This window comes from Tiliqua scincoides, chromosome 2 (genome assembly GCF_035046505.1).
Source record: "Tiliqua scincoides isolate rTilSci1 chromosome 2, rTilSci1.hap2, whole genome shotgun sequence".
NCBI lineage: Eukaryota > Metazoa > Chordata > Lepidosauria > Squamata > Scincidae > Tiliqua > Tiliqua scincoides.
The window spans coordinates 27,283,555-27,296,831 of NC_089822.1; the positions used below are offsets into that span (position 1 = coordinate 27,283,555).

Sequence of the window (13,277 nt, forward strand, 5' to 3'; positions counted from 1 at the left end):
CCCGCCCCAGCCGCACAAAGACTACAAGTCCCATCGTGCATCGCGTTGACAGCTCTCGAGGCAGGCCACACCGTAACGATCCAAAGAAAGCTTCCTCGCGGGCTGTAGAGTTGAGATCGCGATACGGAAGCCGATGAAGATCAAAAAGTCTTCCAGGATGGCACTCTGGGACTTGTAGTTACTGGAGGTGTCCGATTGCACTGCGGGAGCTGGAAGAAGGCAGTGTGCCGAAGTGGGAGTAGTTTTTCCTTGGCGGCTTCCGTAAGCAAGGAAGACCCGGAGCGGGGAGGCTGAAGGAATGGATGTGACACAGCCCAAACAGGAGCATCTCCTGGCCTTGAAAGGTACTGCTGGGCTGGCCCTGCCCGGGCCGCTTCTGCGCCCTCCCGGCGGGTGGCTCAGTGAGGGGCAGGGAGAGGGGCAGGAAGCCTGCCCTAGGTCTGCAGGACGTGGGGGGTCGGGGCTGTGGCTGGCCCTGCACCCAGTTCCTCCCACACTGCCCTGGGAGGAAGCCCCACTGACTATCCTGGGACTGGCTTCTGACGAGACAGGCATAGGATGGGGCTCTAAGGCTGCCAAACTCTCTACACTTACCTGGGAGTAAGCCACATTGATTATAATGGGACTTGCTTCTGAGTAGACAGGCACAGGCTGGGCTCTGAGGCTGCCATCCTATCCACACTTACTTGGGAGTAAGTCCCATTGAGTATACTGGGACTTATTTCTGAGTAGACAGGTATAGGATTGGGCTGCAAGACAATGGAGTTGGCCCACTTTTCTCTTTCTATAGGTGGGTGGATTGGGAGCCACCCCAACTAATACCCTGTTGCCACCAGAAGACAAAGTACTAATCTGAGGTGCCTTGGCATCAAGCCACATGCTTTAGCACACTGCTTTTCAACCACACTGTGCCATGACACACTGGTGTGCCACGAATGGTCCAGAGGGGGAGGGTCATTTATTAGTAGGGCCATTGGGGGATGTGAGCCCCACACCTTGTCAGTGTGCCGTGAGATGAAAAAGGTTGAAAACATCACTTTAGCATCAGGTACCCAGTGCCGGTTTTGGTATCTTGCCAAGAATATCATAGGTCAGTGCTTCCCAAACTTTTTAGCAACAGGACCCACTTTTTAAAATGACAATCTATTGTTACCCACTAGACCAGCGATTTTCAACCTTTTTCACCTCGTGGTACACTGATAAGGCACAGCATCAGTTTTTTTTGCAATTGACTGCACTGACTGCCGGGGCTCACATCCCCCAGTGGCCCCACTCACAAATTATCCTCTTCCAAACTCCCACAGCACACCCACAGATCATCCACGGCACACTACTGTGCCACAGCACAGTGGTTGAAAATGGCTGCACTAGACAAAAAAAGGAATCTGTAACTATTCTTATTTATTATTATTATTAATTAATAATAACTGAGGTCCTGTGTTTCTGAGGCTACTAGAGATGTTATATGTAGTAGGTATGTGTAGACCAGCAATTTTCATCCTTTTTCATCTCATGGCCCACTGACAAGGCGCTAAAATTGTCAAGGCACACTGTCAGGTTTTGACAATTAATAAGGCATACTGTGCTGCCGGTAGGGGGCTCACATCCTTCAATGCCCTACTAATAAATGACCATCTCCCAAACTCCTGTGGCACACCAATGTACCACAGCACACTTGTTAAAAATCCCCAGTGTAGACATTTCCTAGACTAGAAATTGTTCGCCCAAAACATTCCAGAGTACCCACGTGACAGAACTGGAGAGCAAGATTTGCAGTTAAGGACATCCAAGCAAGGCAAAAGGCTGAAATTGAGTTCTGCAGCATGCTAATTAGTAGTAGAGAAAATAAAAAAGTGACATTTTATTTGGGGGTATAACCTCATGCTACAGGTTAGCATTCCGGCTAATTACTTTTATTCTGCAAACTAAAGGGTACTTGCAAAGTTTTTTGTTTTTTTTTATGTTTTTGCCGCCCACCAGAAAATCAGCTCCCAACCCACTAGTGGGTCCCGGCAGACACTCCCTGAGTTCTTTAAAGTAATCCTCTCTCCTCTTTTAAAGCAATCCCCTCTGTTGCTAAGGCACCTGCCAGTGAGTGAGTCAGACAGACAGGAAGAGCTCCACCTCACTGCACGTGTTCTGGCTACAGAGGTTCTTGCCCCCCCCTTCCCCTCTTCAGCCTCGGCTGGCTCAGAGGCTCCAGGAATGTTACTGTTGCTTTGCAAGGAGAACCTCTTCCAGGGCTCTAGGTCTATTCCCTGCCTGGGTGAGGCAGAGCCTTTTTGCAGTGTTTTGGGCTGCCTAGAAAGGGAGCAAGAGGCCAGCACAGGGCAAAGGAGGCAAAGGTGTGTGTGTGACATTCAGTACCCCACCCCATTTGCATTGAGACAAATCTGCAGATAAAAAATCTGTAGATAAATAGGCTGCACCTGTAATATACATTTTGTTTACAATATTTACAATGTACATTTTTACAATTATTGGGGGTGGTTGTAGCTCAACAGAATAAGCACCTACTTGATGTTTAGAAGATTCCAAATTCAGTCCTTGGTGTCACTGGGTAAGATTGGGAAAGACAACCCACCTGCCCCAAAACAATGGAGACCTAACTTCCAGCCAGTATAGAAAGTACCTAGATGAACCTACACTTTAATTTGGGATAAGACAACTTCATGGCCAACATCTATGGATAAGGATTGATGTTTAGTAGTTTCAGGCTGCATGAATATGTGTTAGGACAACACATATTTGTGCTCATTAAGACTTGTTGCACGAAAATGAAGCTTCAGAGATAATCTTCTGTATATGACTTACGGTACAAATGACTTGGAGTGTGAGCCTTTCAGGGTTTGAACCTGTATTGTCTTTTATGATAAAGCACCAGTCATATTGATGGAGCCATGTAAACAAACAATGATAAGGCTTGGATCCAAATTCCAGTAATCTCTTCCCAGAACCTTGTCACCTTCAGGTGGTCCCAAAACATGCAAAGTTAATCTGATTACTGCATTGCCAGAATTCCTATAGTCAATCATGCCCTTTGTTTGGAACTGATCTAGAGTCCTGTACAGCACTCTCTCAGAAGTATCTTAGGCTGAATAAGCTTCAAACACAAATTAAGTGAGGAGCTCTTAATAGCTGACAGTGCTGCTTGCCATTGGCAGGTTTGGATCCCTGCCTGCAACTCTTCATTCTGTTCTGATCTGGTTATTTCTAAGCTTGGGAGTAGTTTCTTTTTCTTTTGGGAAGTGATGACCAGCTGGATCTTTGATCAGTAGCCGAAGATCTCATCACTTCAGGTGCATCAGACACTCTAAGAGCACCTGGGCCAAAGACAGAGGTTAGGCAATGCTTCAACTGAAGATACTGCAGTGTTAGGTTGAAGAACAAACTCTTCCTAGAGCTGCTGAAATTGTTTGAAACAAGATGTGGCATTACTGAAATAGTTCTGAGTCAGTATCTCTCTTTCAGTCTGACTAACCCAACATATTGCCCTGTTTTCCTTGTTTTAATCCTCCAATATGTTAGCTCTCAACGACAATAAGAATCAAATTCCAAGTGATCAGCTACCTGGGTTCCTGCTAGCCTGTTGACTGTAATTGCTGGTGAGCACTGGGTGTGAGATTTGAGATGCTTGGAACCTAAGGCTGCTCACCCATGCAAGGGAAGAATTGACTGCAACTCTAATTGTGCCCAGAATGGCAAGTCATTGTCTACTGTTTTTCTTCTAAGGGCACAATCCTAACCAATATTCCAGCACTGACCTAGCCACAATGCAAGCCCTAGGTGAAGTTAAAAACATGCCCTTACTTTGAGGAGGCCCCCCTTGATTACCTCCCACTGCAGGATGCAGTGCACACCACATTGGCACAGCTGTGTCAATGCTGGAAAGTTGGTTAGGATTGCAACCTAAATTTTGTCTGTTCATGAGAAATGAACTCTGTGATCCAGTTTGATTGGACTCTGTGATCCTCTATGATTGGGTATGCTAACTCCTCCTTTGCCATTGACAACTGTAGCTTTTTGTATGCTTTTCAGGAGTTAATCCCTTTCCTGCAGCTTCTCTTCTTGTTTTACACTTCCATAGTGGTTTTCTACTTTCTCAAAAGACTTAAGTCAGAGTTACTGTCTCCCAGAAGTGCATGAATGAAAAAACTGAGTCCCAGTTCATCTCCTGAAGTAGAAGCTTGTTTTATATCTGAACTCCTCTGGTACTCTGGTTTGAATTAGAAATGGTAACATAACCAGATGGCCGTCAAGAAGGAAATTGAATTGATGAAACTGAGGGGATATTATTGTTTGGGGATATTATTTCCAATGGCATATCATTGCAGCATACTCTGTTTATGACATTTTTTTAACAAAAAGCTGTGTCTATATGGTGGTAAATTGGGTGGTAAAGCCACTAGTCTGTCTTATTACTTGCAATACTTTTGCTCTAGGTCCTGTTTTCTTCTGATCTGCACTGCATGAAAATGTTATTTTAAAGTGATAACAACTTATTGTTAAGGCACCTGCCTGAGAAACGGTTCAAATAAAACAATGTGGTTTCCTATCGCACAAGCATGGAGGTGGTTCTGCACTATCGGGCATGGCAAAAGGACCCCACAGTTTTGCAAAAAATCACAGAGGAAGCTCTGAAGGAATTTCCTGTTCGGCAGCTGCCAAGCTTCATACCCTGGTTTCCAAATGACATTTGCAAACTTCCTATCAAGCCTAAAAGAAAACCTCCTGTCATTTCTATTGAAGAAGCTGAACAAGTGAAACAACATCTTGCAACCCCAGGAGCTCTTTGGGGCTCCCCAGATTATGACTGTACAGAAGGACTTCAGGAATTTCATCCTAATACAAAGTCTTGGCAGGGTTTACAAGCTGAGTACGGAAAAGTTAATTTGAGCAGCTTAGGAAAGGAATCAACATGTGACCGACCAAACCTGAGGAGATCTTGGAGTGTTTCTGTTCCCAACTCTAAGCTAAGAGACAAGATTCTTCCTTTATCAAAAGAACTCCACAACACTTTGGAAAAATTTAAGCTCCATTCATTCTACAGAGGACAGTGGATAATTGACCCATCCACTTTTAATAATCAAACGGTGGAGGACATTTGGATAAAGCTCAACAGGATGATAAAACACAATGAACTGCCATCATGTAATGCTACAATCCAGAGATCTGAGGGCCAGATTTTAGTTTTCTGTGATATTCTATACTGTGAATATGTTGGTAGTCACCTTAGAGAAAAATTGAACCTTGGAGGGAAACTGAACTTGTCTGTTCACAAATATGGAATTATACATAGTTTATAACTTTAGGCCCCAAACAAGGTATTGCATTTCTTGGTGAAATACTACATTTACTCTGTGAATTATTATTATTATTATTATTTTATTAATTTATACCCCGCCTTTTTGCCCAACGGGCAAATAAACATTTGATCAGAATGAAGTACTACAAATAAACATTTGATCAGAAACAAACACTTTTTGTGAATTGAAGAACAAAAAGACACCTGTAACCAGCTTAGTCTAGTCATTTCGCATTCTGTGTGATTAAGAATAACAATATTTTTTTTCCAGTGAGTGTTAGCAGTAGTCCTTATAGCACTGTTCTCACATGAGGAGATCTAGTGTCCATTGTCTAGCAACTCTCTTAGTAAGTCATGCCACCCATGTACTATTTGGTTACAGGAGGATCTTTTTTTTCCTGCTATAGCAAAAATTGGGAGGCAAACCAGAACACCCTCTCAAGTGGACTGATCTAAACAAGACTGGATTATGCTTTGTGTTGTTCCTTGACAGGCTGTGATTGATTTAGGAGATGTCACTTGTAAGAATAACGGCCCTTGTTCTAGATGTGAATTGTCATTCTGCATCTACTGCTATCTCCTTTGTCTAAAACTATTGAAAAATGAAGAAAAAGCCCATTGTTTGTGCTGGAGTAATGCTTTCTCATCTTTAATTATATGAGATCTTGAGTACATATTAATATTTTTGACATCTCACTCGGTCTTTGGCCTACATTTGGTCTGCTCATAGCTGGTGATTAATTGAAAACTCCAGAGAATACAATGTTCTTCATCTGGCAGTGGTAATAATTTTAACCCTCCCTTTTCTGTTTATTCTTGCTTACTGCTGTCTTACTGCTTTTATTGTACAGTATATTAAATTGATATTTTAAACAAATGTTCTTTATTGCTATGGACATTTTAAGTGTGGGGATGAAATGTTTTAAAGAAATATGCTGTGAGATGAAAGAGACATCACTGAAGAATTTCTTGCAATTGCCTTGCTCTGTGCATTCTGCTGTTGTCAGTCAGTCTGTGTACTTGGTAGTGGGAATCATGTTGGATGGTTTTATATACGATTTGTGATCAGATAAATAAAAGTTCTCCCATTTTACATCTTAGCTTTTACTCACTGTGCTGGGCAAGAGGGACTCCCAAAGACCAAGACATGCACTCTTGATCAAACCCCAGATACAATGCCTGGGGCCAAGTAATGTCTGAACAGGCCTTGGGATTTTTTAAAAGTTAAAAATGTTGAGCGCCTTGTAAGACACGGTTATGTTTAATCTTGGATTTTGCTTTCTTAATTCACAGTGATGAGGTTAACCAAACCTACTTTGTTCACCAACATCCCTGTGACCTGTGAAGAGAGAGACTTGCCAGGTAAATGGTTATCTGGTATTGAGTAATAGAAGGCCCAATCCTATCCAGCTTGCTAATGCAGCTGCAATGCAACCCTGAGGATGCCCTCCATGACTGCTGCCCCCCACGTCCTCGGTTGCAGCACATGTCCCATTGGGTTGGCTGCCTCAGCGCTGAAAAGTTGGATAGGATTGGGTTCATAGTAATACTTCCTATAATGCTGTGGATATGTGGGTGTGAAATACAGAGTGCTGTGTGAAACAGTCTTTAGAAAGTAATTATAACACTGTTCTAATGTAGGTGCATTTACAGTACTGTACTCATAATGCACTGATGAGTACAGTACTGTAAATGCACCTACATTAGAACAGTTTCTGCTTATAATTTATCACCACTACCATCACTCCTGCAATGCACTGGTCGAAGATGATGGGAAGAGGTACTCCCAAGAGGATAAGCCAGGTTGTGACTCATCCTTTGGAACTACAGGCTTCCCATTGAAGAAGGCTTCTAGGGTAGATTGCCTTGTCTGCTACGCCTTCTAAAACATTTCCTGGTATCAAGGATTGGCCCCATGCTAGCCAGATACACCACTCTCATTGACACAGAGTATTCTAGCCAGAATACGCAGGTTCCCTTAGCTAAAAGCACAGTGCAGACAGATTTGGAATGGTTTTATGAACTTTAACATCCTTATTTTGATAATGATGTAAAAATTACATTCAGGATAAAGAGTGCTATAATGAAACACTGTGATAGGGGGTATTGCTACTTAAAAGTTCTCATAATTTGTGTTCCAGAGATAGTCTTTTAAAATCTGGTGGATACCTGAAGCTGCTTGAATTTGAACTCTCTGAACAGGAGTGTTCCTGAAAACAACACTAGTGGAGAAAAGTCAGGAATCGTGACCGCTACTTGGAGCATGACAGGCACATGCAATCTAGATTCTAGAACCAGAATAGTTGTGCACAATCCCCTGAATTCTGTATGAAGATTTGCCAATAAACATTTATAGATGCTTACATTTGGAACCTATAAACTGCATGACTATGGTCACACCACAGAATCTCACTTCCTGCAAAGATTAATATGGAACCAAATTGGTTCAAATCCAAATATTCTGACTGTAATAGTTTGTAGAGAGTGTTGTCAACTTTGACTTGAAGCTATTCCTGGAAACTTTTTCCCCCAATGCGATATTTGAAATTTCTGGAGGCCCTGTTAAAATCTCCAAGATTGCTTTCAGTAGTCACTGAAGATTGATACTGATTTTTAGAGTCCTGCAACAAGTTAGGGCCCAATCCTATCCAACTTTCCAGCACCGGTGCAGCTGCAATGCAGCCCTTAGGTAAGGAAACAAATGTTCCCATACCTTGAGGAGGCCTCTGTGACTGCTTCCCCACCTCAGGATGCAGTGTATACCCCATTGGCACTGGAAAATTGGGTAGGATTGAGCCCTTAGAAGGCAGAAACGCAAAGATACAAGAACAAAGGGCTAATCACTGTACAGGGAGCATACTGACATTCAAACTCTCCCCACTTTCAAATTGAAAGAAATGAAACTTTAACACAGATATTCTTCCAAAGATAGCAGATAGTACTGTTCAAGATTAAAGTACTGTGACTTGTGTTTTGATAACAATATCTGTGGTAATTTGGAGGTAGCAATGATCTCTTGAAATGCATGTTAGTGCAGGGGCCCCCATATCCACGGTTTCACTTAACCGTGGATGCAGGAGGGCCTCCTGCACCATCAATAGGTGAAGGGAGCTGTGTTCCTCCTGCCTCCTTAGGATCTTCTGAGCCCAGCCGAGTCTGCATGCATCCTCCTGTGTCCTCTGTAGGCCTCAGAAAGGCCATTTAGGAAAAGAAGAAGAAGAAGAAGTCACTTCTGGTTTTGTGAATGTCGGGGTTTGGCCCAGCCATCTTCCCCAACTTACTGATCTAGACAAGCCCAAGGGGGGAGGGGGTGCAGCAGGTTAGCCCAGGGGGTGACTTGGCAAGCTCCCAGACAGACTGGGGCCCCAGGGAGAGACTGGCTGCAGGCACAGGACCTCTAAAGTTACAAGGGAATGGGAGAATGGGATGGAGGCCCTGCTGCCTCTTGAGCCTGCCAGGGAGGAAGGGTTGGAGCAGGGTGGGGCAGCCAGGCTTCCTCAAAAGGGAGAGGGCCTGTGATGACAGGGGAGAGAGGTGTGCTGGCAAAAGGGGGAAACCACCTGAGAGCTGGAAGCTCTACTCCAACACTGAGGAGAAGGAACAGGGTGATGTGAACTGCCTATCCCAGCGGTAGTCTGAGGCTCTACTCTGCTGGACCAGACCCAAGAGGCGAACCACAAAGGCAACCCCACCCTGGACCCATCAAGCTCTACAGGTGTTTGAATTCCCTGCCAGCTGGGGCACTTGCTGCTAGCAGACTGGGGCCTAACAGTGGAAAAAAACCAGAAGTGATGTTTTTATGCCATTTAAAAGGCATTAGGAGGGCAGGGGAAGCCAGAAAAAAGATGGCCTTTTTCCTCTACAGTGGAATGGCATTCTGTTTATTAAATTATCCACTTAAGAGCAACTGTTCTCTTTCTTCAATTCTTCAAAAGAGCATCTTCACTATCGACATGTATTTGATCACTACTGAGTTAAAACAGCAGCTAATCAAGAACAGTCTTTAATCAACTGACATCTCTAAATATAATCTGACTGACACATTATATATTATTCTAGGGGATCTATTTAACCAGTTAATGAAAGATGATCCCTCTACTGTGAAGGGAGCAGAAACACTAATGCTCGGAGAAATGTTGACTTTGCCCCAGAACTTCGGGTAAGCACTGCCTATAACTCTGTATTGAGATATTTGTTTTGTGAACTTGATGCTGTACAATCATATGTACCACTGATTTACATGGGACTTACTTCCAATTGAGTGAAATTAGGATTGTAACTTTGCAATCAATTGCAACTTTGCAATCAACTGTCTTTCTTGTCCCTGTTTTAAAGCTAAAGCATATTCTGCCTTAGACTATTTTTTTTCTAACCACAAATTGTTTAAAGATTACCCTCCACATATTATACTGCAGTAGTGAAGCCTGGGATTTAGAAGCTACACATTATCGTTTCTATTAAACCCATTTTTGGCCAGTCCACAAGTGTATACATTTGGTCCCTGTTGTGTATATGCAGTGTTGGGCAGAAATGGCTTAAGTTTGAATGAGTGGTACTTCTGAATAAATAGTCACAGGATTAGTCTTACACTTAGTCCCAAATCCTAACCAACTTTCCAGCACTGTGCCAATGGGACGTCTGCGCAGTTGGGTGGCACTCACAGAAGTCTCCCCAAAGTAAGAGGATGTTTGTTCCCTTACCTTGAAGCAGCATTGTCCTTAGGCTGGTGCTGGAAAGTGGGTTAGGATTGCACCCTTAGTCTTTTTGTTAGATGAATTGGTGAAGAAAAAAGGACATCTAGCAGTTATCAGAGTATGAATATTCACATTCAGACTCTACACTGAGTCTTTGGATACTCCATTATTGTTCATTTGAATGTTTGCTACACAACATACATGCTATCCTGAGCTCATTGTCTTTACTAATTTGATGTTTCACGGTGCTTTCATAGACATACCTGTATATGTGGGCTTGAGATAAGTAATATTGTTTTAATATTGTTCTTTTTTCTTTAAACAGGAATATATTTTTAGGAGAGACATTTTCCAGCTACATTAGTGTACATAATGACAGTCACCAAGTTGTAAAAGATATATTGGTAAAGGTAGGTTTTCTGTTGGTTGTCTACTAGTTTTAAGTGTGTTTAACAGCCTAGTCCTATGGAGGACTGGGCTGGCAGGGGAGTGCATTACACACAGTGCTCAATCAGCAGCTACTCTGTGAGCTCTGCTGTAAGAGGGGGCAGCACCAAAGCTCTGCCACTGGACCCGGTAAGTTAGTGGTAGGGACAGGAGGTGGGTGGGGATGGGGAGGACTGATGGTAAAACTGGGCGGGATGGCCCCTGGGCTTACCAGGAGCTTATGCTTTATTATACAGTAATCTCTCATTTGTCTTTGTGTTGCTCCTCCATAATTGGGTGTCTTTTTGGCTCTGCTGCACTGGTGTGGCTGACAGGTGATAAGATTGGGGTCCATGACAATTTCTCAATTACACAGGTGCAATTTTTTTTAAACTAACCATAGTCAAGGAAGTTTTATATTTAAACACAAAAACAAAACTACAGTAATTATACTTAGAAAAGTAACTGAGACTGCAATCCTAACCACACTTTCCTGAGAGTAAGCTCCATTGAACAAAATAGGACTTACTTCTGAGTAGACCTGGTTAGGATTGTGCCCTGAGAAAGTTAAGGGAATCTTTTTTGTTTTCTGAATGTTTCTAAGTACAAAAAGTAATAGTAGTTTTGTTTCTACTTGATGTTTATTTTGTAAATGATGTTTTTTGTTATCGGCTCTAATCTCTGAACAGAACTGAAGCAGTCTCCACTGTATCATAGGCCTAATGTTAGAAAGTTAGAAAGGCAAGGCAGAAAACTTCTCTATAAATTAAATAACCCAGTGGGAAGTTTTACCGCACGAGTGCCATTGTTCAAGAGAGCATTGCAACCTCCCATTTGTTTAGATGGTCCTTGATTTTCGACGAGGTTGTGCTTAAGTCTTTAAAGAAAGTTGGAAGGTAACATCAATCTATGCAAGTTAAAACTATGACTTAGATCCAAAGGGCCGTGAGCTGAAGATGTAATGCATGTGCTATTCCAGGTGTTTTTGCACAAGTGTTAGTGAAAAACCTCTTGCATTGCAAGTTCGCAAATTGGGTTGGAGGGTTGCACTGCAGTACAAGAAACATGGTGAATAAAGTATAGTAAAGGCTGCACTAACTCCTCTGAATTTAGGGTTACTTTTTCATGCAGCACTCCTATAAGCAGATGAGACTTTCTGCTAGCAGAAGGGCACTTTTTGATCCAGTCTTATTTTATTAAGCTGCTTAATTTAAGCATCAAAAGCACTTAACAATCTGGATTGTGCAGTTGTGATGGGAGTAGACATTTCTTTTTTGAATAATGATTAACAACTACTGACATATGTAGTTCTGATTGTTTAACCTCTGACCAAACTTCAGTTTTGAACTTGGACCAGAAAACTCAAGTATTATATCACAGGTGACCTGTATAGCAGAATTTATTTCATCTGTCAAATGTGACAAATAGTGAAAAAAATTATTGTAAAGATGAAAAGAGAATTGTATCATCCTGGCATTCTAGGGCTTCGATTAACAAATGAGCTGGGCTGAAACAAAGTGTTTAATTTCATTGAAAATACTTTAGCTTTTAAATAGGTTAGGGTGCAATCCCTAACCCCTTATGTCAGTGCTTTCCAGGACTGACATAAGGGCAATGCAGCTCTGAGGTGAGAGAACAAACATTCCCTTACTTTGAGGAGGCCTCCTTGATTGACACCCAACTGCAGGATGCAGCACATGCCCCATTGGCACCGCTATGCCAGTGCTGGAAAGCAATGACATAAGGGGTTAGGATTGCACCCTTAAATAGTTAAAATAGTTTTTAAATAGAAGCTAATTATGAAATACTGTTTAACTGAACAGTACAAATTGCAGAACAGTACAAATTAATAATTTCCTTCTTCTCATGGTTCTTTTCATTCATCATTTTGGATATAATCTACCAATGCTGCTAGATGGCGTAATGCACTTTCCTTTCTCTGGGTACCTTATGAAATGTGTCTTAAATAATGTACTGTTCTTAATTCCAAGGCCGATCTACAGACTAGTTCACAGCGTTTAAACCTTTCGGCCTCCAGTGCTGTCGTGGCAGAGCTCAAACAAGATTGTTGCATCGATGATGTTATTCATCATGAAGTAAAGGAAATAGGGACACACATGTAAGACTTTGAAAACTTTTCCCCAACTTGTAAATATTTTATTTTTGTCATGTTGTAGAATTTTTACCAATTGCACTCAGAACCTGCAAATTTACCCTGCACATTTTTTTATTTGTTGCTTCCATTTTACCCCCCATCACCATCGCACACTTTTTGAAAACACATGAGAAGACTGAAAAGTAGTGAAAACTAGAGATGGCTGTGAAGGGTGCTGGGCTTAGGTCTAGAAATGAGCTTTACGAGGTCCCAGCGGTCCTCTCTTATGATGATCTGGTGTGGGGATGGAGGAGAGGCCAAGTACACAGCACGTGCACCTGACCTTCCCTTGTATGCCTGGTAGGTGAAGTATGACAGACACAGCATGCTGACCCAGACACTCCTGCAAAGGGTGGTTTCTGCCATCGGAGAGGGAAAACCCAAAAAGGAGAGGCTCTCAAACCCCTCCAGTTGCAGTGAGCCCCATCACTAGGGTTTCCTCAGCATAGAAACTGGTTGCGAAAGAAGTAACAAATGATCTGACCAACCACAGTTCTTCTGCATCTGTTCACACAGGTATGGGAAGTAACACAGGCAATCCATAGGAGAGTGAGGGATACTAGCTCTCTGCTCTGAACTGAATGAAAAGGGACAATGAGTTTCAAGAACAGAAATTGTTTATTAAGAAAGGGAAAAATAGTTAAGGTTCAAATAGATTAATGCAGACTCTTGACATTAGACACTGAATGAAATAAAA

The 13,277-nt window shown here is 42.4% G+C and overlaps 2 protein-coding genes across 3 annotated transcripts in view; both read left to right on the top strand.

Annotated features, from left to right (window-relative positions):
- Positions 1–115: 115 nt before the first annotated feature.
- The window catches only part of TRAPPC13 (trafficking protein particle complex subunit 13), a 33,998-nt gene continuing 20,836 nt past the window's right edge, over positions 116–13,277 (top strand). The window contains exons 1-5 of one of the 2 annotated variants that reach the window (XM_066618261.1): positions 116–344; positions 6,599–6,667; positions 9,365–9,464; positions 10,325–10,409; positions 12,417–12,544. In XM_066618261.1, the coding sequence (XP_066474358.1) occupies positions 299–344; positions 6,599–6,667; positions 9,365–9,464; positions 10,325–10,409; positions 12,417–12,544 (428 nt within the window). In that variant the 5' untranslated portion in view covers positions 116–298. The remainder of the gene's footprint in view (positions 345–6,598; positions 6,668–9,364; positions 9,465–10,324; positions 10,410–12,416; positions 12,545–13,277) is intronic. The other variant, XM_066618260.1, reaches the window with a different exon arrangement.
- Positions 4,530–6,341, top strand: SHLD3 (shieldin complex subunit 3). Its single transcript, XM_066617769.1, has one exon. The coding sequence runs from the start codon at positions 4,566–4,568 to the stop codon at positions 5,304–5,306; it is 741 nt and encodes a 246-aa protein (XP_066473866.1). The 5' UTR covers positions 4,530–4,565; the 3' UTR covers positions 5,307–6,341.

Bases quoted from the DNA above. Each gene is read 5' to 3' on its own strand.
- SHLD3 (XM_066617769.1), top strand. From the start codon at position 4,566: ATGGAGGTGGTTCTGCACTATCGGGCATGGCAAAAGGACCCCACAGTT.